Source organism: Pinus tabuliformis, chromosome 9, assembly GCF_031772625.1.
Source record: "Pinus tabuliformis cultivar Carrire ecotype Pingquan chromosome 9, CPIR1, whole genome shotgun sequence".
NCBI classification, from domain to species: domain Eukaryota; kingdom Viridiplantae; phylum Streptophyta; class Pinopsida; order Pinales; family Pinaceae; genus Pinus; species Pinus tabuliformis.
The window spans coordinates 550,810,042-550,835,365 of record NC_142307.1 but is presented as its reverse complement, the minus strand read 5'-3'; the positions used below and the strand labels follow the sequence as shown (position 1 = coordinate 550,835,365).

At 41.9% G+C, this 25,324-nt stretch overlaps 1 protein-coding gene across 3 annotated transcripts in view; it reads right to left on the bottom strand.

Annotated features, from left to right (window-relative positions):
* Positions 1–25,324, bottom strand: part of LOC149149696 (histidine--tRNA ligase, chloroplastic/mitochondrial-like) — a 271,220-nt gene that overhangs the window by 209,597 nt on the left and 36,299 nt on the right. For all 3 annotated transcript variants that reach the window (XM_089438614.1, XM_089438613.1, XM_089438612.1), the window contains exons 2-3: positions 20,959–21,155; positions 20,784–20,879 (exon numbers count right to left, since the gene is read on the bottom strand). In XM_089438614.1, coding sequence (XP_089294740.1) covers positions 20,784–20,879; positions 20,959–21,155 — 293 coding nt within the window. The remainder of the gene's footprint in view (positions 1–20,783; positions 20,880–20,958; positions 21,156–25,324) is intronic.

Sequence of the window (25,324 nt, the reverse complement as noted above, 5' to 3'; positions counted from 1 at the left end):
ACTTGATAGAGACCTTCAACCCTAAATCCAAGTGTAAATGCATCTTTAGGGTTTCTTTGCCAAATGCGTACCTTTCCATCAATGAATGCTACCTTGAAGCCTTTGTCTTCCATCACAAAAATAGACACCAGGTTCTTCTTCAAATCATGTACATACAATACTTCTTGTAGATGAAGGGTTTGACCTTGATTTAAGTGAAGAGTGACAGTCCCTATCCCTTTCACGGGGTAGGTGGCATTGTCTCCAAGTATGATCTCCAAATTAGTCTTCTTTTCAATAAAATTTGAGAGGGTCCTCAGATTTGAAGTATGACGTAGTCGCCATTGAAGCTAGACCAATATTCTTGTCCAACAACTTTTTTCTTAGCGGTTGCTTTTCTCTCGCTTGCTTGGTCTTTGTCTTCACCTGGGCTCTGAAACCATATTAAATTTAGTTAACAATGGTATGTTCTATGCTTAGCACAATTACTTCAATGTTCCTTAAGTAGCCCATTAGCAATTTCCAATTTAGATTTCCAGTAGCAATCACATTAACCATTAATCACATTGATAGAAAAATTAGATAGAACATAAAACAATATGCAGACGACAAGCCAAGACAAGAGGACACCAAATTTGGCGGATGCCAGGGAAAAACCCCAAGATGGGGAAAACCCTTTGATCAATTCTTCTTATTATTATATCAAAATGTTCAGCGGAGAGAGAGTACAAAAGTCAAATTGACTTGCCCAATTCAAAGTCAAAACAACCCTGTCAATTTCTACAGTCAATTGTAGTCAAACTTCAGCCCTAACCAGAAAGTCAACGCTGGTCAAAGCAACAATAGAATGTCCTCAAAATAGCTCGGTCTTCCCCAGTCAAACTCAGCCTGATCAGAGGTCAAAGTTAGCCCAAAACAGTGACAAAGTCAACAGTCAAACTCGATCAAATTGTTGTATGAAATCTGTGGTCAACCTGCAATTTGGTTTGCGGTCAAAGTGCTCAGAAAACCTCGGTTTCTGTGCCAAAAGTTGCAGCCTACTGAGATAGAAATATCCCCAAAAGATCAAAGTCAAATGATGCCCAGAAGGTGTTGGTCAACGCTAGTCAACGTTGGTCAAACTACAGTCAACTCTGTAATTTCGGCCCTGTAATTCAGCTTCTGAAATTCGTCCTTCTTGATCCACACGTGTGAGAGAGAAGAATGCCCAATGTAGTACGAACCAATGAGAGAAGGAGAGAGAATGTGTGAGTGAAGAAGATGCCAAATGAGGTGAAAGGTCACTTGTATTTATACAAGTCATTGAGGGTGAAGTGACACATCCATTGGGCTTTCTGAGCCTACATGATGATGTGGCCAACCTTGACAATTTGCACATGTGTGGGCATAAATTCAAAATCACACTTTTGCTTGTCCAAATGAGATGATATTTATATCAATTTTGGTCCTCTTGAAAAGAGGAATTTAATTCAATCATCATCTCCATCAAATGAGTTGTCCTAAGGTGGAATTTAACACACTTATATTCCAATCACATTCAATGAGCAATAAATGAAATTTTATGATAGCAGTAAACAAGTTATGACAACAGTGGGTTAACTAATGCCAAATGTGCCAAAACAATCCCAAAATTTATCTCTTCCTTTTGATTAATGAGAGCACTTCAAATGAGATTGCAATTAGAGAGATTAGAGGCATGGCCATGGTCCTACAATCCTGCATATGAAATCCTCAGAGAATCTTTGTAGTGTACTTGCCCTGTGCCACAAAGATCTCACCACCACCCTGTCAAGCCTCCAAGCCAAGGAAATAGTGCATAAGCCCCATATCCTTCATCTTAAACTCCCTTGCAAGGTCCTCCTTGCAATCCTGGATCAAGCTCTCATCTCCAGTCAGTATAATATCGTCGACATAGAGAACTAGAATGAGCGGAAGCCCTCCAACCATGACGTGTCACGTAATATAGGTTGGCATTTGCCTCACTCTAAGTGAAGCCCAATCTTTGAAGTTAGTTGTCAATCTGAGTGTACCATGCTCTTGGAGCCTACTCGAGCCCATAAAGGGCTCTCTTCAGCTTGCACACGTGTGTGACTTTGCTGAATTGCTCAAACCCCTCTGGCTGCTCCATATAGATCTCCTCCTCAACCACTCCATTAAAGAATGTTGTCTTCACGTCCATCTGGTGGATCTTCCACCCCATCTATGCAGCAAGTGCCAGAATAGTCTTAATGGATGTGTGAAAATTCCTTAATCTAACATATCAGAAACCCCTACTACAATATCTAGTTTATTATCTCTTACTTGTTCTTTACATTAACAAGTTATTTAATTGCATAAACATCGAAATAAACACAAATGTAGCCTTCACAGATATACAAATCATGTACTGAAATAAACTGAGACAATCACACAAGGGACACCATTATTTTTGGACAATTGTCCCAAGAAAAACCCAATTTGGGAAAATCGGTGCAGCATATAGAAGATTTTATTATTAAGCATATTTCTTAATACAACTAGCGTGCCAGAAATGGCTCACCCTTCAAAGAATATCCTCGACAGTAGTACCTCTATCCGAATACAGATATTCCAACAACCGGATGAACAATCCCACAATGACTCTGGTTGTTCCTTGTGTTGGACAGTGAAAGTTGCTCCAAGCACTCCTCTAGAACTGCGTCACCCTTCAAGAACTGTGTCACCCTTCCTCGGCTCTATGTCAGCTGATCAGCTCCCAGTCTGTCCCACAGACACTCCTAGCGCTGCCTCTAAAGCCCTCAAAGGCTTCTGTGTCAGCCTCTACGGCCCTCTGCGTCCTCTGCGCTAGCCTCCTTAGCCTCTGCGTCAGCCCTCCTAGGCTCTGCGCTACCTCTTCCGGCACTTTGTTGCCTCTCTAATATGTATTCTTCAACCTTGGATCGAAATCCCTTGTTGAACTACCCCACTGCAACTAATCACTCACTCGATTTCCTCAGCAAACCCAGCCCTAGAAAATCGAATTTTTTATCTCTCTTGATGTATCTCCAACTGACCCTCAAGCCTCCTCTTATACCTTTCCTGTTGACGATTCAACGGCCGAGATTAAGTCCCTAATCAACGGCTAAGATTAGAACTAGCTTGATCCTCGTCACTTAGAACTTTCTCACCCATTTATATTAATACATATTAATATTTTTATTTTCCTAAGTTTAGACTTAAGAACCCATTAAAAATATTAATTATTTTAATATCTCTTCATCTGGGTGGAATTTCTCCAAACGATTTCTGGGTCTTGGAGATCTCATGTGCCTTAGCCTCTCCACCAAATTTCAAGGCTAGAGCACATTTGATGCTACCCAAAATCAACACTCCCTCTTAGCGAGGAATGTGCTCTAGCAATGCTTCACCATAGAAGCATCACACTGATCCTCCGCATCAGTCCTTTGTGTTGATGCTTGGCCTGCTGCCCCACATCCACTGCACTTGCTGCTTCCTATACTGTTGCCCATGACACTGCCACTGCCACTGCTACATCTATACTACAGCTCCCTCTCAACATGTTGCATCATGCTGCCCATAGCACTGCCACTGCTAACTGTTGCACTACAACTCAGTTACCGAGAAGTAAGTAACTGACTTCACCCAAACACTAACATCCTAGTCAGTTTGGAAGCCTCGTGATGCTGAAGCTACCTCTGCTGCTATCCTGTGCTCCCTCTGCTGCCACTGCACTGCTGCAAACACCTATGTGCCTCTTGCACTGTTGCAACCTCTACTGCGTTGCTACAGAGTTCTGCACTCTAGCCCTGCCTTGTCGCTCCATCACACCTTGCTCCACCCGACACCTGTCATCATGCTACTGTCTTTAAGGGCTCCCGTAGCCATATGTGATCCAAGAGTTTGGGCACCTCAAGGATCCTGCCCCTTTCTTGTAGTCCTCTTGACTACAGCTCTATGTCTCCCCACCTCTTCTCTAGAGGCGCATGAGCACTCAGGGCACAACCGTCATTAGTCTCGACATCCTTCTGCGCCTTCACTGGAGCAGGCTTTGAGTCGAAAGCTTCTCCCTTGCCTTTCTTCCTGGGGCACTGAGAGGCATAATGTCCTAGCTCCCCACAGTTGAAGCACTTGACCTTGGAGATATCTTTCTTCTTCCTCTTTTGAACCCCCTGCTATCCCGCAGATGCTAGATTTGTATCCTCCCCCTCCTTGATTCGAACTCCTTTCCCACTACTCCCCGCCTTAGTCATTCTCTTGAGCTCTTCCTATCGAAGAGCTGCCCACATCTCCTCCCAACTGGGGAGAGTCACTCTGCCTAAGATGCTTTGGACAAATGTCTCCTACTCCTTTGACACTGCATTCAAGGCAATCCTGACCATGAACTTCGGATCCGGTGTAGACCCCACGGAAGTAAGCTAGTCGTGAATCCCTTGCAACCTGAGAAGTAAGGGATCTATCTCCTCTCCTTTCTACATCTGATATGACCTTAGCTGATTTTCCAATAACATCTTCCGCTACACGGAAGAGCCCTGGTATAAGGTGGTCACGGTCTGCCACATCTCCCTTATTCTGCTCTTCTCAGCAATATGTGGTATAACATGATCCTTAACCCCGTCTAGGATCATGTATTTGTTAAATTGGCAACTAGGGCCAAACTCCATTTGGGTCAGCTTATTTATGGCAGCTAATATTTTTATTGGATCCCTGTCGTCAAGAGGTGTAGGATTAATCTAAATATCATCCGATTCCGATAAGTATTTATGGAGATATGAATTTATTTTGATTATGAAATTATTATCAAGCCGACCAGCGCTTGCGTAGGCTCAAGAAGACGAAACGTCATGTCTATTCGACCTATACGTTTTAGTATAAATAGAAGAAGACTTTAAGTCATTTGACACACTCACTCTCTCTTGATCTCTCTTCATCCTATTTTGGGTTTGATGGAGAAGAGATCTAAAAGGAGTGCCCTAATGGAGAATGCAGTCATGAATCAGCAGTCAATGGAGATGTATTCATCTACGAATAAAGGTGCAGGGATATAAGTAATCGCAGGACATAAAGCGCAGTTATGAAGAAAACGCAGGACATAATGTTATATATCCAACGTTGTTCATGTTATATGGAACCACGTATATATACGCAATATGGAACCACGTTATATGCAGTCATATGAGGAATGGTTATACGCAGTCATATGAATATGGAACCACGTTATATGGAACCACATATATATACGCATCATCAAAGACCTAACACGCAGGCAGAACATTGGGTCATGAAACCTCCACGCAGATCATGATATGCTGGGCAATATACCACGCAGATCATGATACGCTGGGCAAAATACCACGCAGATCATGATACACTGGGAAGTCAAGTCATTTATTAACACGCAGGCAGAACGTTGGGTCATGAAACCTCTATGCAGATCAACGCAGATATACCATGCAGTTGAAACACTGGACAATCATGATACGCTAGGCATTCTGATATATGGAATGCAGCAATCATGGGATGCTACGTTGTATGGAGCACAATCAACTAGACTCAGTCATATATATATACGCTTCATGACATATGGAACGCAGCATCATGGGATCCAGCATGGTTATGAAGAACACTGGTCATATTGACAGTGATAAGCAAATAATGGGACTACGTGGAGGATAGCCTAGCTGCTTTGCTAGGCTGCAAGCCATAGCAAGCAGCTAAGGCTGATAATTGTATGAACTCCATAATGAAGGAACAGAAGGATAGCATGGGCAACATTATGAGCAGCATGATGGGCAGCCTTATGAGCAGCATGATGTATGATACATGGAGCATGGACAGTATCATGATAAATGTAATCATAAGTATGGGCAGTATGATGAAATCATGAAGCAGCACAACACATGGGCAGCATGAAGTATGAGGTCATGGACAACTTGATGTATGGGCAGCACAGCAATCATGAACAGCATGATCATGCATGATGCAGCATGATGGTGCTACACGGTAAGGTGCAGCAAATGAACGAAATGGATAGGTGAAGCCGTCACCTAGGAGAATCAATTGAAGCAAAATGTCTTCAACTGATCTCATGTATCAATGTTATAGGAGATGATCTATGCTCAGATCGAGATAAGTCAAGGTATTGACTTCTGATGTAAATGTATTGTCTCTCTCACTTTCTCTATTGAACTTTGAAGAACATAAAAGAAGAATTGATCAAGGGTTTCCCCACACATTGTGGGGTTTGTCCCTGGCTAGCGCCACATCTTGTGTCCTCTTGTCTTGGCATGTCTTCTGCGATTTATATTTATGTTCTATCTGCAGTTTATCTTAATGTTGATGTGATTGCTAACTGTGAAAATTTAAATAAATTGCTCTAGCATAGAACATACCTAGAATTAACATGGTATCAGAGCTGAGGTGAAGACAATGCCCAAGCAAGAGTGAAAGAGCAATCACCGAAGACAGTTGGGACAAGACAAAAGAATCAATGGGTTCCTCATAATTCACCTAAAGTGAAGTTGAAGCAGAGAATGTTATCAGAATGACGCAGCGGAAGTTTCTGATGGCATACCTAAAGATCACTTCATTGGAAAGTTCGGATCTAAGGGTGGATGGAAAGGTAGATGTCTTGGTTATGAGTTCGGCCCTTATGCGAAGGAGTGTCTGAATGACAGAGATGCAGGTCATCAAAGACACAGCTGACTCTTCAAGGAAGCAAGGAACCCCAGGGAAGAAGAATCAAATATTTTTCTGATAAAGAAGTGTTATCTTGTATTGGCCCTCTCCTTCAGATTCTTTGGGAATCTAGCATATTGATTGTAGTGCTTCAAGGCACTTCATCGGATAGAAGGGTGCACTCTCTAATTTGGTAGAGATGGAAACAATCGTGGGATTACACTTGGAGCCGATGCAACCTATCCCGAAAAGGGAATGGAAGTCAAAGGTTTTATGGGGGCATTTGTCGATGAAAAGGTACATGTTTGAAAATAGAATTTTCTAAAGATGCTTTTGAGTTCAGGTTTGTATTAAGTTACTGGAAGTCCACTGGGGACCATTGACACATAGCATCGGAGGTCTGTGAGTCAGATGGTGACAGGGAAGCCTAAATTCAAAAAGAGCCTAAAAGTACATGTTTGAGATGAACCGAAGGAAAATCTTACAAGGGGACCATTCCCCTCATGTAGCTGGTCCACAGGTTTGAAACAACCCATGGAGTTTGAGATTCATGAACGGGAATCTCATGTATACAGGTGGAAGAAAGCCCTCTATGGCTTGAAGCAAAACACCCCGAGCGTAGTATGAGAGGACAGATCGTTGTTTGATGAAGCTGAGATTCACTAAGGAGTGAAACCGATCCAAACCATTATCTGTTGGTTGTGGATGATAGACCTCTCATACCGGCACCTTATGCAAACGAACCATTTCTGACAGTTGCAGACCCTCTCATTTGCAGAAGTAAGAGGGAGTTGGATTCCCGACATATGTTTTGCAATTAGCACGGGGAGCTCATATTTGGTTGAGCCTCACTAGATTGGTGCCAAGAATCTTCTGAGATGTCTTAAGGGCACAATCTCTCATGGATTGAGATACACTGCCGGAAATATGAAACTGCATGATTATTCGAATGTTGATTGGGCAGGCAGTGTGGAGGATCACTAGAGCACTTCTTAGTGCCATTCCTCTTTGGATTCTGCTTCTAAGCGGGAAGCAGAAGTCGACTATTATAAGCACCGCCGAGACCGGATACATATCTATGAGTATGACCTCGTATGAAGTTGCCTGGTTGTGGAAACTCTTCAATGAGTACACATGATGAATACCACTGTGATTCTTTGTGACAACCAGAGGTGGGATTCGATTATTAAGGAATCTCGTATTTGACGATTGCTCCAGCAAATAGACATCAGATACTACCTTATCTGGGATATGATAAGTCGATGAGCAAGGAGGCTCCATCACACTGAGAGGATGTACAGGTCGCTAAAGCCCTGGGGGAAAGATCAAATCTGTGATTTTCCCGAACGACTTGGAGTCGTTGAGAGACCTTTGTAAAAGGGTCCTGCATGTTGCATACATTGAGCTCTAGGCTAAGTTGCACGAAACGGGGAAACGGAAACGAGTTTCCGAAACGGGAAGTGAAACGAAACGCGACCTCCCCAAATTTTGGAAACGAGGAAACGCGAATATATATAATAATATATATATATTAAAAATATTTAAAAATTATTATTATATATATGTGCAATCATAAAGCATGAATGATACATTTACATTATATGATTATAATTTATTACATTTAAACATTAAGATTAAATTTACATCACATTTACTCATGATAATGAAAATAAAAATATACGAAAATCCAAAATCAGCGTTTATTTATATTAGTATATGAGGCTGCAAGTACAATAAAGACTATAAGGCTGCAAGAACTATAGAGACAAGTCTGCTACTGAAATCTCCTGCTGAAATCTCTTTCTCTTGCTACTGAAATCTCTTTCTCCTGCTGCTGAAATCTACTTTGCTCACTACTCAAAACACCCTAGCTGAAACAACTGCCAGTCTCCAAGAGAAACGACTTGTTGAATAGTGTGATGAGAGAATGAGACAAACTGCTCTTTGAGTCTTTTATAACTTTAGAATAGGTTTCTAGAACATCCTGGAAACCTAAAAAAAAATTAAAAACAAATTAAAAAAAAAAAAAATTAAAAACAACACATAAATTTGGGGAAACGTGGCTCATACGGCCAGAAACGCGTTTCCAGGCCGTACGGTACGCGTTTCCGGGTTTCATTTCGTTTCCCGGGAGGAAACGACCCCTAGGGCCACGTTTCCTGCAACTTAGGCTCTAGGAGCTCTGGGGGGCTTGTGGTTCTTACTGGAGCAACATACGACCACAGGGTGACTCACCCTCCCCTGGTGGTGCGCACTAGAACAAGATGATTTGCTCTCTTGTGGGACAAGATGATTCGCTCTCTTGTGGAACAGGATGATTCGCTCTCCTGTGTAGTAGGATGATTAGTTCTCCTGTGAGGCCTGGATTGATGTGTTCTCCATGGCGATTGTAGCAGGATTGATGTGTTCTCCTATGAGGCCTGGATTGATGTGTTCTCCATGGCGATTGTAGCAAGATTGATGTGTTCTCCTATGAGGCCTGGATCGATGTGTTCTCCATGGCGATTGTAGCAGGATTGATGTGTTCTCCTGTGAGGACATCCTACCCATGCAGTCTGGGACTCATGGGAAGTACCTCTCATCTAATCAATGAGCAGGGAAATGAAGTTAGGGACCATAGTAGTACCGATGGACGCATCGTTGTATCTACCGTACTCCCTACGCTAGGATGACCTCCATTGATCTGGGATCAATGATACTAGTCTAGGACTAGTGGTAGGAGTTGTACCATACTATGACACTGACTTCGGGTCGGTTGAGACTGGTCTGGGACCAGTGGTACATACTCTGAGACTGACTTCGTGTCAGTGTAGGACTGGTCTGGGACCAGTGAGAGTGGTACATACTATGACACTGACTTCGGGTCGGTTGAGACTGGTCTGGGACCAGTGGTACACTCTCTAAGCCTGCGATACTGGTCTGGGACCAGTGGTAGGAGTTGTACCATACTATGATGCTGACTTCGGGTCGGTTGAGACTGGGCTGGGACCAACGGTACATACTCTGAGACTGACTTCGTGTTAGTGTAGGACTGGTCTGGGACCAGTGAGAGTGGTACATACTATGACCCTGACTTCAGGTCAGTTGAGACTGGTCTGGGACCAGTGGTACACTCTCTGAGCCTGCGATACTGCTCTGGGACCAGTGGTAGTAGTACCCACTATGACGCTGACTTTGGGTTGGTTGAGACTGGTCTGGGACCAGTGGTACACTCTCTGAGCCTGCAATACTAGTCTGGGACTAGTGGTAGGAGTAGTACCCACTATGACGCTAACTTTGGGTCGGTTGAGACTGGTCTAGGACCAGTGGTATGCACTCTGAGACTGACTTCGGGTCAGTGGAGAATGGTATGAGACATTCTTGATCAATTCTTCTTCTTCATAGTTCAGCAGAACTGAGCATAGCAGAGCAGAGCCAGCAGAGCTGAGCATAGCAGAGCTGAGCAGAGCCAGCAGAGCTAAGCAGAGCAGAGTAGAGCTAGCAGAGCTGAGCTAAGCAGAGCACAGCAGAGCCAGCAGAGCAGAGAAAAGCCAGCAGAGCTGAGCAGAGCAGAGAAAAGCCAGCAAAGCTGAGCCGAGCAGAGCTGAGCTAGCAGAGCAGAGCAAAGAAAAGCCAGCAGAGCTGAGCCGAGCAGAGCAGAGCAGAGCTAGCAAAGCTGAGCTGAGCAGAGCTAGCAGAGCCAACAGAGCTGAGCAGAGCATAGCAGAGATAGCAAAACTGAGCAGAGTTGGGCAGAACAGTGCAGGGCACTGATGGCAGAGATAGTACAGTCGGACTTATGGATCACCAGATGGAGTTCTCCCTAGTTGAGAGGGAGTGTTAAATTGGCAACTAGGGCCAAACTCCATGTGGATCAGCTTATTTATGGCAGCTGATATTTTTATTGGATCCCTCTTGTCAAGAGGTGTAGGATTGATCTAAAGATCATACGATTCCGATAAGTATTTATGGAGATATGAATTTATTTTGATTATGAAATTATTATCAAGCCGACCAGCTCTTGCGTAGGCTCAAGAAGACCAAACGTCATGTCTATTCAACCTATACGTTTTAGTATAAATAGAAGAAGACCTTAAGTCATTTGACACACTCACTCTCTCTTGATCTCTCTTCATCCTGTTTTGGGTTTGATGGAGAAGAGATCTAAAAGGAGTGCCCTAATATCTATGATGCCCTAATGGAGAATGCAGTCATGAATCAGCAGTCAATGGAGATGTATTCATCTACGAATAAAGGCACAGGGATATAAGTAAACGCAGGACATAAAGCGTGGTTATGAAGAAAACGCGGGACATAATGCTATATATCTATACGTTGTTCATGTTATATATCCAACGTTGTTCATGTTATATGGAACCACGTATATATACGCAATATGGAACCACGTTATACGCAGTCATAAGAGGAATGGTTATACGCAGTCATATGAATATGGAACAACATATATATACGCATCATCAAAGACCTAACACGCAGGTAGAACATTGGGTCATGAAACCTCCACGCAGATCATGATACGCTGGGCAATATACCACGCAGATCATGATACGCTGGGAAGTCAAGTCATGGTGATACACGCAGATCAACGCAGATATACCACGCTATGCTGGGCAGTCAGATATACCACGCAGATCATGATACGCTGGGCAATATACCACACAGATCATGATACGCTGGGAAGTCAAGTCATTTATTAACACGCAGGCAGAACATTGGGTCATGAAACCTCTACGCAGATATACCACGCAGTTGAAACATTAGACAGTCATGATACGTTGGGCATTCTGATATATGGAATGCAGCAATCATGGGACGCTACGCTGTATGGAACACAATCAACTAGACTCAATCATATATATATATATATATATGCTTCATGATATATAGAACGCAGCATCATGGGATCCAACATGGTTATGAAGAACACTGGTCATATTGACAGTGATAAGCAAATAATGGGACTATGTGGAGGACAACCTAGCTGCTTTGCTAGGTTGCAAGCCATAGCAAGCAGCGAAGGCTGATAATTGTATGAACTCCATAATGAAGGAACAGAAGGATAGCATGGGCAACATTATGAGCAGCATTATGGGCAACCTTATGAGCAGCATGATGTATGATACATGGAGCATGGATAGTATCATGATAAATGTAATCATAAGTATGGGCAGTATGATGAAATCATCAAGCAGCACGACACGAGTAGAATGAAGTATGATGTCATGGACAACTTGATGTATGGGCAGCACAGCAATCATGAACAGCATGATGATGCATGATGCAGCATGATGGTGTTGCACAGTAAGGTGCAGAAGATGAACAAAATGGATAGGTGAAGCCGTCACCTAGGAGAATCAGTTGAAGAATAATGTCTTCAACTGATCTCATGTATCATCGTTATAGGAGATGATCTATGCTCAAATCTAGATAAGTCAAAGTATTGACTTCTGATGTAAATGTACTATCTCTCTCACTTTCTCTGTTGAACTTTGAAGAACATAAAAGAAGAATTGATCAAGGGTTTCCCCACACATTGTGGGGTTTGTCCCTGGCTAGTGCCACATCTTGTGTCCTCTTGTTTTGGCATGTCTTCTGCGATTTATATTTATGTTCTATCTGCAGCTTATCTTAATGTTGATGTGATTGCTAACTGTGAAAATTTAAATAAATTGCTCTAGCATAGAACATACCTAAAATTAACAGTATTTCACCTTCGCCTGGACCTCCTCATACTTCTCATTTGCATCAGGGTCAACTGGGATAGCGACGGTTCTCAAGGCATAGTACTTGATGCGATGTTTATCCAGGATTACCAGGATCCTGGCCTTCCAGATGACAAAATTGGAAGCTCCGTCCAATCTATCTTAATCCCTCAATCCGTTCACTGCCATCTTTGCTCCTCTTCTAGACTCCCTCTGAATCTCGACTTCCCTCCTGGAAATCCTCTTGCCAACTGTCGAATCACTCCTCTCCAATCCCCCTTTGTTGTTGCAACTCAGATCTGGATTTCTTGGCTAGAAATCTGTCGAGGTAGTGCTTCCCTCTACCTTGGTTCAATCTCCTTAGACACTGTTCTACACTGACAGAAACAATGTCCCACCAGCTCCTCAAATCAAAATCTGCACAGCTCCCTTAGCCCCGGCAACTGAAGAATCTAAGCCCTTTTGGCTCTGCGCAATCACAGTGAGAGCTGGATCAGCTCCTCCTGGCCACAACGGCAATCCTTCCTGGCTGAGAAAGATGATTAGGCACTGCATAGGCCTGATCTGTCCTCCCTCTGTCTTTGCGCTGACTTGGACAGCTGACGCAGCTACTACGTCACCCTCTCCTAGCTCAGAATGTTGACAGAGGCACTGCATGAGCCTCTACGTCACCTTCTCTGCACTGCGTCACTCTTCCTTCTACGTCTCTGGCTCTAGAGTAGCATTGTCTCTCGGGACAACTGCTTCTCTGCTGCAAACTCTTAGATTTCCCTGTTGATGCCTTCAGTGGCCTATGATCTACAATCACTTTGATACCATGTGAAAATTCCTGAATCTAACACATCAGAAACCCCTACTGCAATATCTGGTTTACTATCTCCTACTTGTTCTTTACATTAACAAGTTATTTAGTTGCATAAACATCGAAGTAAACACAAATGCAACCTTCATAGATATACAGATCATGTACTGAAATAAACTGAGACAATCACACAAGGGACATTGTTATTTTTGGACAATTGTCCCCCAAAAACCCAATTTGGGAAAACCGGTGCAGCATATAGAGGGTTTTATTATTAAGCAGATTTCTGAATACAACTAGGATGCCAGAAATGGCTCACCCTTTAGGGAATATCCTCGGTAGTAGTACCTCTATCCAGAGATAGATATTCCAGCAAATCAGCAACCGGATGAACAATCCCACAGTGACTTTGGTTGTTCCTTGTGCTGGATAGTGAAAGCTACTCCAAGCACTCCTATAAAACTGCGTCACCCTTCAGGAATAGCGTCACGCTTCCTCGACTCTGTGTCAGCTGATCAGTGCCCAGTCTACCCCACAGACACTCCCAGCGTTGCCTCTAAATCCCTCTTCGACTTTTGCGTCAACCTCTACGACCCTTTGCGTCATCTGTGCTGGCCTCCTTAGCCTCTGCATCAGCCCTCCTAGGCTCTGCGCTGCCTCTACCAACACTTTGTTGCCTCTCTGATATATATTCTTCAGCCTTGGATCGAAATCCCTTCCTAAACTGCTCCTCACTACAACTGATCACTCACTCAATTTCCTTAGCAAACCCAGCCCCAAAAAATCGAATTCTTGATCTCTCTTGGTGTATCTCCAACTGACCCTCAAGCCTCCTCTTATACTTTTCCTGTTGACGATTCAACGGCCGAAATTAAGTCCCTAATAAACGGCTAAGATTAGAACTGGCTTGATCCTCGTCACTTAGAACTTTCTCACCCATTTATATTAAACACGTTAATATTTTTATTTTCCTATGTTTAGACTTAGGGACCCATTAAAAATATTAATTATTTTAATATATCTTCATCCTGGTGGAATTTCTCCAAACAATTTCTGGGTCTTAGAGATCTCATGTACCTTAGCCTCTCCACCAAATTTCAAGGCTATAGCACATTCGATGCTACCCAAAATCAACAGGATGAATATTGTGCTACTAGGGCAAAAGTCTCCTCGTAGTATATGCCCTCAATCCGTGAGAAGCCCTTGGACACAAACCTGGCCTTGAACTTCTCCATGCTCCCGTCTGCTCCATGCTTCAAATTGTACACCCATCTGGATCCAACTACCGATTTCCCCTCGGGTCGTGGAACAATCTCCTAGACATCATTCTTCATGATAGAGGAAGATTCCTCTACCATGGCATCCTGCCAAACCTGTTAAGAAGTTGCCTCCTTATAAGAAGAAGGCTTAGTGTCCACCAACTCTGTCATCAGTGCCATATACCCTGTGTACCTCTGTGGTTGTTTACTTTGCATAAACATGGTGCTAGGAGCCTCGACTTGTTCCTGAGCCTCCTAAATCAACCTCTCGGCCCACTTGGCCTTCTTCCTCCTTGTGGTGCGGGGCTCTATCTGATCTGTCTGCTCTCGACCTGGTTTCTCCTACTCATCATGCTGCAAATCCTCTTATGCTACCCTCTTGCCACTCGATTGTGGTTGTCACTGACTCTAAGGTGCTAGTTGTGACTCCTGTTTGGGAGCGAGTAGCTCCTCCTCATGTACTGCAAGTTGCTCACATTCTAAGGAAACTCTCAGAGCCTGATTCTCCTAGAATCTCACATCTTGCCTGAGAACTGTCTTCCTGAGACTTGGAAGATACACCCTGTATGTCTGAGATGTCTCACTATATCCCACGAAAATTCCCTTTTCTGTTGTGGGATCCAGCTTCTTCCTACTATCCTTGGACACATGATAGTAGACCTTTGTGCCAAAGATCTGGAAGTGTGAAACATCAAGCTTCTTGCTTGTGAAAGCCTCCTCTGGTGTGACTCGTCCAAGCACCCTGTGTGGACTCCTGTTCTGCAAAAATATTGCAGTGTTGCATGCTTCTACCCACAAGAACATAGGCAGATCTTGATCATGCAACATAGCTCTAGCTGCTCCAATAATACTCTTGTTCTTCCTCTTAGCCACCCCATTTTGTTGAGGGTTATGAGGTGCTATAAACTCCCTCCTAATACCTTCCTTTGCACAAAACTCCTTGAAGGCATTGGAGATATATTCTCCACCATTGTCACTTCTCACTGCCTTGATTTTCTTCTCGGTCTACTTCTCTACCAAGGCCTTAAACTCCATGAACCTATCTAAGACCTCATCTTTCTTTTTCATAAAATAAATCCAAGTTTTCCGAGAAAAATCATCAATGAAAGTAACATAATACTTGTGTCTCATCAGTGATGGAGAAGAAAAGGGCCCGCACACATTTGAATGCACCAACTCCAAAATCCCTTTGCCTCTGTTGTCCTGACCATGGAAAGAAGACTTGGCATACTTGCCAAGCGTGCACCCCTTGCACACTCCATTCTTGTCAAAGTCATATGCTAGTAATCCTGTGGAAATCTGTTGAAGAATCTTCAGCACCCCATGATGTAAGTGTCCCATGCGCCTATGCCAAAGTTCACCAACATCTGCACAACCTACCTTACTGCTCAAGGCTGCATCTGTCTCTACCTATAACTTGTAGAGATTCTTCATCCTCACACCTATCTACTTCACTGCTCCTGAAGCTAGATGCTTGAGGTAAGCCTTACCTCTGCCGAAGATGACATCATACCCTTTGTCCTCAAGGACAGCTACTGAAACCAAGTTCTTCTTCAACCCTAGAACATGGAGAACATCTTTGAGATGAAGAGGATTACCTGACTCCCTCTCAAAGCTGACAGTACCAACTCCCTTGGTAGCATACTTGCCATTATCTCCAAGCTCAATATTCACCTGCATATCCTTCTCATCCAGCTAGCTGAAATACTCCTTGTTCCTAGTCATATGGAAAGAGGCTCCTGAATCAATATACCACATACTACTCCCTACTGAGCTTGCCATGCAAGCTATCAATAAGAAATCCTTCTCAAACTGAGAAGCAAAATCATCTACCTCAGTTGATACAGCTACATGCTCCTTATTCAACCCCTTCTTCTTCCAATTAGGACACTTAGAAGCATAGTGTCCAAAAATGGCAATGGAAGCATTTGATCTTACTTAGATCTGTCTTCTTCTTGTCACCCATTTAACTATTCTCGCTCTTCCCTTTGCCTTTCTTGCCTTTGACTTTACCTACAAGAGCAAGATTTTCCTCCTCCTTCCTAACCTTGGAATCCTCGCCACTGATGCTGGAAGTCTCAACTAATCTAAGCCTTAGCTCCTCCTAGATGAAGTCACTCCCTAAGCGTTCCCAATCCGGCAACTTATCTCGTCCAGTAATGCTTTGACCAAAAGTATGCCAATCTTTGGTAAACCATTGAAAGCCACACCCACTAACTTTGTGTCCATGGGTTGCTCTCCAACAGCTGCTAGCTCATCATGAACTTCCTGAATTCTAGTGAGATAGGCAGTTACACACTCACCCTTCTACATCTTGATTGTCCTCGGCTTCTCTTTGAGAACCATCTTCTGGTTCTCGGAAGAATTCTAGTAGAGCTTGACTAAGGCATCCCACATGTCCTTAGTTGTATCTTTACCTGCAACATGAGGGACTACGGAGTCCATCCATGATCATCCTCTTGGCCTTGGCCTTGGCCATCTGCCTTTGGAAGAGCCTCAACTCATATGGATCTGAAGGTTTTGCAACACCTTTCTCAGCGAATTCCTTCAGTCCAAACTTGTCCAACAGGAACAATATCCAAACCTTCCAAACACCAAAATTTGAAGAGCCATCCAATCTATCCTGCTCTCGCAATCCTAATCCTATGTGAGTTGTCATCTTTCAAACTTGAAGACTATGTTCTAATTAATTTCTGTTCACAGCTCTGATACCATGTAGAATTTCCACGAAATTCTGATCTGCTAATATGAACAATCTGAAAACAATTTTCTTTTCATATAATCACAGAATTTCTCTACTAGAAGCAGCGGAATAGGAACAGAAATAATTGCACAAATTCACACAATAGAACACAACAATTTTCTAGGGAACCCAATTGGGAAAACCCTCACTTGCTTGAGAATTTTATTGAAGAAGAATAAGCTACAGATCTCTTACAACCAGCTTGTCTCAATCAGAAAATACAATATTCTGTCTGCCTTAAACTAGGCTTGAAACACCTGCTAGAATGCTGATCTGCTCCTTGAAAACTGTGCAAACCCGAGCTCCTAAATCTATGTGCATTCCTTAGGAAATAGGCCCCTATTTCCTAGCGCATTCCCAGCTCCTAAAAAATAGGAATTTCTCCTATTTTTCAGCACACTTCTCAAGGCTGCCTTCCTTCTCCAACTTGCACAAGAGAAAAATTCTTGGCCTGTTCCTCCACAAGCTCACTTGCTCACAAACTCGTGCTCAAGTTATATAAGGTGTGCCTTCGGTCTCCTTATAAGCACTTCGATTTGGCTATTGTTAGTGAATTCTATATTTGGGAAGTCAAACTAGTACTTTTCTAGTTAACAACAGTTAATACAACTTGTTAACTAGTTCATCCTAAAATTTAGGAGGCTAACTCCACTTGTTCTTTCAGTTCCCAAACTAACTCACACTAGAGAACAGATAACTCAGTCCTCCACAAACTCGCACTAGTCAAACTGCTTCTTGAACTCATCCACATCACTGGAACTCGTACATGACTAAGAAGATCACAAAATTTGATTCCTTGAATTAAGGCACAAATCAAGGAATCCATTACTTCGCTTCTTATCAACATCCTCAGAGTTCAATAGAATTGTCTATTGAAGATGAGGAAACACTACACTCCTGCGGGCCATCCACCTCTAAATATGTCTCTCCTGCGATCCAAGGCCAAAGGGAAGAATTTCATGATAGAGTATTGTCCCAAAGTAATAGACAAAGAGTTGATCCACGGTGTGTCTCATTCAATATCGATTTGCATTCATGTTTACATTCCCATCTTGACACTATGTGAGTGCATTATTTTATTTTATTTTAACCAGAACTGGAAATATTTTTAGATTAAAATATGTGCATGGGGTCGTAGCAGTACAGTAAAATTACAAACATGATGGCTCAGTCTTATCAACACAGTCTCATCAACCTGCCTAATATCTATCCAAAAGTGATAGCAAAAGACTTCTAAATGATTTCTTCTCCAAGCATATATATGCTAAAGCACACCCAATATACAACAAAATTTGACCCCTATAACAACTATATAGCTAGTGAAGACCTGGAAGCCTGAGTAACTGCTCTGGCTCCTAAAGAAGAGCACTAACATTCAAATCAGGAACCCTGGCAGAAACAGAACTCATAGAGCTGTCAGAGGAAGGAGAGGTCGTCCAAGCTTGATCCAGGCTTTGAAGCAGCTCCCCAATTTGGAACCAAGGGGTACCAATTTCCTCCTCCGACTATTGGAGATGTGTCCTTTTGTCTACCAGAATTTTCATCATGAAGGCCAAGCCAGATGCCAGTTGATTGTATCTTAGATGGAGCTAAAGGATTTCTCCCTGCAACCTTTGTATTTCAAGCTCACCTCTTCTCTACTTGGCCTCCCAGATTCATCTTCATGCTCATAGACCTCGCCAAATTTTGGTCACAACATAGCTAATTGGCGGAGCAAACCAAAAACTGAGCTAGAACACTCCCCATCCAAGTCCAACCAAAACCATGGATTAACTGTTACGCTTCCCACACAGCTGACCTTGCTTCTAGCTGTCCTAATTGTCAATTTTCCAAACAGTAGTCCAAAGATAACAGCTAATAAAGCAAGCAAGCTCCCACAAACCCAATTGGCGGACTGACAGCTGGTTACTGAGGGAGAGCCAATGCAAAAAAGCAAAGCAACAGCACCCAAGGAGGAATTTCAATCAAGTGACGACCTTGAATGGGCACACAAGGAAACTCTGGCCTCAACCATCAACCTCAAACTCCTCTGCCAATCCCACAGCCAATGTTTCTCCATAGAAGTCTCCCGCACCCCTGTCATTGAATCTGACAGAGTAATCTGCCACTGGGAAAGTGAGCTCTACCTCACGTGACCAAGCAATCTCCCACAATGCGAAAAGAAAAGCCATAGAATTCTCTAGAATAGGAATGCAATGCCTCCCATCAAATTTCTCCCACCTAAACACAATCTAACTAGATGAGTGCTCAATCTACTTCCCAGGGGAATTGGAGGTATGTGACAAGCACATCTCCCATTTCCACCATCCCCCTAAACCATTTGAGCCATCAAAACAATTAAACTCGTTTTTGTTGCTGTGTCCTTAAAATGTGCATGTTTACTCCCCTACAAGTGTGCCAGGAGTAATACATGAACCCACCTCCGCATAATATCAAGCTAACGCCGAAGCTATCCATGTACCAGCCCCAATCATGGGCTGGATGTGACTTCCTCCACTCCTTCCACTCGGCTCGAATCACATTGTTAATGGATAGGAAAGTTACCCACCCTGTCATTGATCACTTCCCAGTTGATACTTTGGTTTGCGGGGAGATCAGCCTCCTTGTTATTAATTCATAAAAGATGGAATCTTCAGTAGTCCCTAACTCTTGACAACAAGAAATGGATTATTTTGAATATGACTTGAAAATTCCGTAGGAGAGGAATGAAGGAGAAGATGGAAAATTAAAATTTGAGTCTCCCAATATTATTATGCTACTCAGATCTAGAAAAGAGACCTGAAGAAGCCTCTGGAAGATGGCATAAGCCTCTGCTTGGCTATTTGTTGCATGCCCAAGACTCCAAGATGAGGATACTTCCACTTGTCCACCAGGGTGAAAGACACTATGTAAATGCATTATTAATCAATTTGATGTGCATAAAATACACTGGGAAGGGGTGGGTTCACATTTCTTATCCTGGGAAACTCTCTATCCCTTTCGTTCTATTCCTTGTTTTTTGTTTATGATAACCTTCCCACGTTATTGATTGATGACAAACTAAGTGAATTGATGCTTTTAGCTTAGTTTTCTACTTTTAATCATTTGGGTAACTTAGAATTTAATGCTAAAAGGACTTCAGTTATTGGACAAAATTTCCCAAGAACACAGAGATGGATGAACTTGCAGAGGTTGACACTCTGACTAGCAACTTCAGGAATGAAGATTCGGATCCTTCGCATTTCTGAGGGAGGACAAGATCTGACAAAAAATAAGATGTCCACAGAAACTGGTGAATCAGATAAAATCCTATTAGATTGGGGATTTTGTTTCTAGTATCTACATTACTTCTGTTTTGACGTTTTAGTATTTTACAGGTCAGAAGTTAAAGGTTACTTTCATTTTGGACTGATGGAATTCCCAAAGGACTATGTTGTAAATATTATGTCTGTAAAATCTTGCTAGATAGTTGCAGTAAATTTTGAAGTTGTATAAGAAGGAATTATGACACTTCCTATCTGGAATTCGGTTAAGTATTAATTTTGTAGAAATTTCAAGCCCACTGTGAAGTGATGCCAATTTTGTACGATATTAGTACTATTTTCAATATACATGATTTATTTGAAAACATAATCATGGTTGAAATTGGCATTGATAAGCATTACCTGTTCTGTTATCTCTTCCCCTGATTTTCTCACAAAAAGTGCTTCAGATTCGAGAACTGGGAAATCAACTTCTTCAAATGCAAATAATCTGGAAACCTTCAACAAAAATAGCAGGTTTAACTTCAAGTGATACAACTAGGAATACTGCAATTGCATAGATAGGAACAAGATATACTTCTCGAAACTTTTGAAAAAGCCATTTGCGAAGCCGCATGTCCTCTGGCAGAAAATCTCTAGTTCCACGTGGAGGATTAACATCGATAACTTCCCCATGATTCAGAGGAGAAGCAGAAACAGTTGATCGTCCACACTTCTTGTCCATAATGGAGACCTCTCCTTCCTCCATGTAAGTATTTGTTGAGACTGTAGCACCTACGATGACCATATTATGGTAAAACTGTTAGTTTATATATTATTCAGTGATGTAAAGTAACCCTATGCTTATGCTTCGGAAACAAAAAAGGTTTTCAAAAAACCGTGCTTTTATAAATTGCTAATCTTTGGTCCAAAAACTAGACACGAATGAATCATTTGCAAAAACATCAAAAATAAGGGCCAAATCTGCAATTAACAACATGCAAATATTATACAACTAGCTACTATAAAACACTAGCTGAGAAACCTTTTGCCTTACGATCATATTAATATAGGAACAAAATCCAAAAATCAAGCACCAAAAGCTAGTTCAGGAAACAACCCAGCAGAAGGATTATTAATGCACATAAAAGATAGAATCCACCTTGTCAGGATTTCATTCCCACTTTGATTATAAGTAAAAAATCAACCACTTAATATTGTCAAATAATTATTGACAAAAATAATAAATGGGAAAATATTCATGTAATCCACTTAAGCCAAATTTATATTTCCAAACATTAAAGCCCCCTTGAAAGGAATCTGAAAAGACTATGATTTATTGGCTCCTAGAGAAGATTTAGGTTCCTGTTTGTAGAATGGCCTTGTCTAGTTGGGAATAAAACTACTTGCTGCCTGCTGACTAGTTGTAACAAACTCTGTCAGAAATGGGTTGACTGACTATATTTGTTAATTCTTGAAAACCCAGCTACAGATTTGATGTTCAACAAATAATCACAGAACAGAAATGAAAGATGCTTTCTAAATTGATTTGTAATAGAAAATACTCTGGGTCCTTAACTAGCATAAACAGCAGAAGCAAAACTCACAAAGCCAAACACACATAAAAGAATGACACAGATAACCCTGGAAACCCCAGTGTTGGGAAAACCAGCAACGGTGGGCTTCAATTCAGCTTCAGCGATTTAGTTTACAGCAGATTTTTACAACAGAAAATTTCTACAGCAATTTGTCCCAGCAAATATAAGTAAAATCAACCCCTACGCAGCACTGTACGGCCCAGCCTTACAGCCCAGCAAATCAGCCTTTGCACCCAACAAATTTCAGCCTGTACGGCCCAGAAACTAGTGGCTGTACGACCCCCTTTGCTTGACCTGCTAGCTGATATCATCTTGCCCTGTATGCTGTCCTATTGTCTCGACCTGCACTTTGTTGCTCTGACTGTCAAAACATTCTTTCCAGCTGAATGCCCAAGCGTGCCAATCGAATGATCTCCACAACAGCTCAAACTCCCTTCAGAAAGTGCATTACCCTAATGTCCAAAGAGATGGATGGCTGATATTTCATCTCATCTCTTGAGATCAAGGGCTACAACTTAATCTGTCGTTGACCCTTTTACCTTTTCCAAAAAGGTGGCCAGCAAGTCAAATAATTAAATTAAACTGTTGTCTAAAGTCCTAACTTAGGGAATTAATTAAATAATCACTGTAGGAGTTATCTGAGGTAGCTGGTCGCATGTTTTCCAGCTGAATGCCCAAGCGTGCCAATCGAATGATCTCTACAACAGCTCAAACTCCCTTCAGAAAGTGCATTACCCTAATGTCCAAAGAGATGGATGGCTGAGATTTCATCTTATCTCTTGAGATCAAGGGCTACAACTTAATCTGTCATTGACCCTTTTACCTTTTCCAAAAAGGTGGCCAGCAAGTCAAATAATTAAATTAAACTGTTGTCTAAAGTCCTAACTTAGGGAATTAATTAAATAATCATTGTAGGAGTTATTTGAGGTGGTTGGTTGCATGTCATGGCACATGACCTATGCAAAACCACCTTCCAAGCTACAAATTCAACATTACCTCTTAGTGAGGAAGGTGTTTTGCACAACACCCAACTTATCCCTGAAGAATACAATTTTGCCCTTCATCCAGTTTTATCGGGATCAGACCAAACCAGTCTGAACTGGCCGGTCTAACCATTTTGAGGCAAAAACCGGTTCGGACCGGTGACTTGAACCCTTTTTGGCTGGTTCAGTACAGTAAAGTCGTGCACAACGTAGCAAGTGGGGCCTGTTTTGCCTTTTTTCTTTTAATTTTTGTCTTAACTGGGCACCAGCCCACAATAAGTGCCCAATATTCAGGCCTATGGCCCTACCATTGCTATGCAATTCATGGTAATGTTAAATTTTCAAAGTAAAAATTGATATTCTCCTTTATCTTCCATTTTCATCCTTTTACTTAAATTTTTAACATTAGCATGAAATGACTCAAGATGTTTGAGAGTGTTTCCGACCTCATTGGATTTCATATGGCAAAAGTAGAATTTTAGATCTCACTCAAAATCTAGCAGGCTTAACAGTTTTCCAGGAATTTGGGATAGGGGGGATTACAATGTTTCCATTCGATTTTATCATGTATGATGGTATCAAACTAGCATTTAATCAAGAGCACTAATCCTTCTATGTACCTTGATGTTAGTGGCATTGATTGCCGAACTCCTCTATCATGATCCTACTAAAAATTTACCCATCACTCAAACAAAATATTGAATTGACATGCTAAGCATTTTTTACCTTATTTTAATGCTTTGAGGGTGATATTGATGACAAAGATTCCAATATAGGTAAATATTTTGACGATATGTAGGTATTTGTTGTAGCATTATTTTATTTTTAATGCTAGAGGCCATCCAGGTCATGTTTTTTGATGTATTTTCGGTTCAAAGATGGATTGCATTCCGTGTTATTTTGGTTATGTGCACACTTACATGCTCTATAAATGAAAACTTTCGCTTATTTGTGTATAAATGGTTTCGATTCAAATGGATGCACATAAATATATACGGTTTTCTTTAAAATTTGAATATTTTGTGTTTTTGGTTCACTGGTTTTTTGGTCCAGCTTTTTACCAGTTCCAGTCTAATTTTGGCCGGTTCCCAATCTGAGGGGTTTACCGGTTCAATCACTGGTCCGGTTTGTTGAGAAACCAACGCTAGTAGGATTTAGGGTTTAATTCCTCTTTCTTGATAATTACTTGTGAATTATGTTGGCCTATTTTACTTCTTAATTAGTTTATCTTTCATCAAGCAATTACCAAATTATATGTGTATGAAGATCACAAGAACAAGAGACACAAGATGTAGGCGCTCAGCCAGGGCAAAACCCCTATAAGGGGAAAACCTAGTCAAAAACTCTTCCTTCAATAGATTCAAATCAAGATGAGACACTTCTAGACTTCTTAGACCTAGACAAAGACCTCCTCCAACCACCAAGTCAGCCCTTCCCTGCAACAGATGATCTTGACAAAATACTCCAAGTGACAGCTTCCCAGCAGCAGCTTCAGTCCAGAAATTTTCGCCCCCCAGCAACAGAGTTTCGGACCTACAATAGACACAGATTTTCCGCCCCAGCAACTACCCAAAAACTTCGCACATGTGAGAGATAGATAGCCCAAAACTCGATTTAGGTCTTCCCAGCAAACTTCGTCCTCTTCTAGCTACTTCGCACTCTTTTTCTACCTCTCTTGCTTGAAGATCGAACTTGTTGAGTGAATGTGACAAATAGGTCGAATTGTCTCTCCTTATATAGCCTTTCTGCTAGGTCGAATTGCCCTAATGTAGGCCAACTTCATGGGGACAGGGCCGACTTGGTGTGGAGGTGACAAATTACCTTTTTGACTCAAAAATCATTATTTTTACATACAAAAGCCCAAGAAAGATCTAATAAAAATGACAATGACTCTAATGACTCGAGACAAAACCTAGAAGCCTTCAATGGAGGCTTTGACCTAGAAAGCTTTGACCCGAGCATGAAACCCATGCTTTAATAATAAATTTTCTTTTGACAAGTACAATTACAAAGAACGAAGCTAGTTACATTCTTCAACAAGGTTCTGATAACGTTGCCTTCATCAAGGCCTTGGTCAAAATGTCTACTACCTGCTCATCTGTAGGGATGTATTGCAGCTTCATTGTTCCCTTCTGCACACAATCTCTAATGAAGCAGTACCTGGTCCGAATGTGCTTCAACTTGTCACGAAACATCAAATTCTCAGAGAGCTTGATGCAGCTCTGATTGTCATAGTGAATGATAGTCTGCTCTAATTCCTAATCAAAAAGCCCAACAAGAAGTTTCCAAAGCCAAATGGTCTCAAAGGTTGCCAAACTAGAAGCCATGTACATGGCCTCAACAGAACTCAGCGCAACTAACTTCAATTTCCTGTTGAACCAAG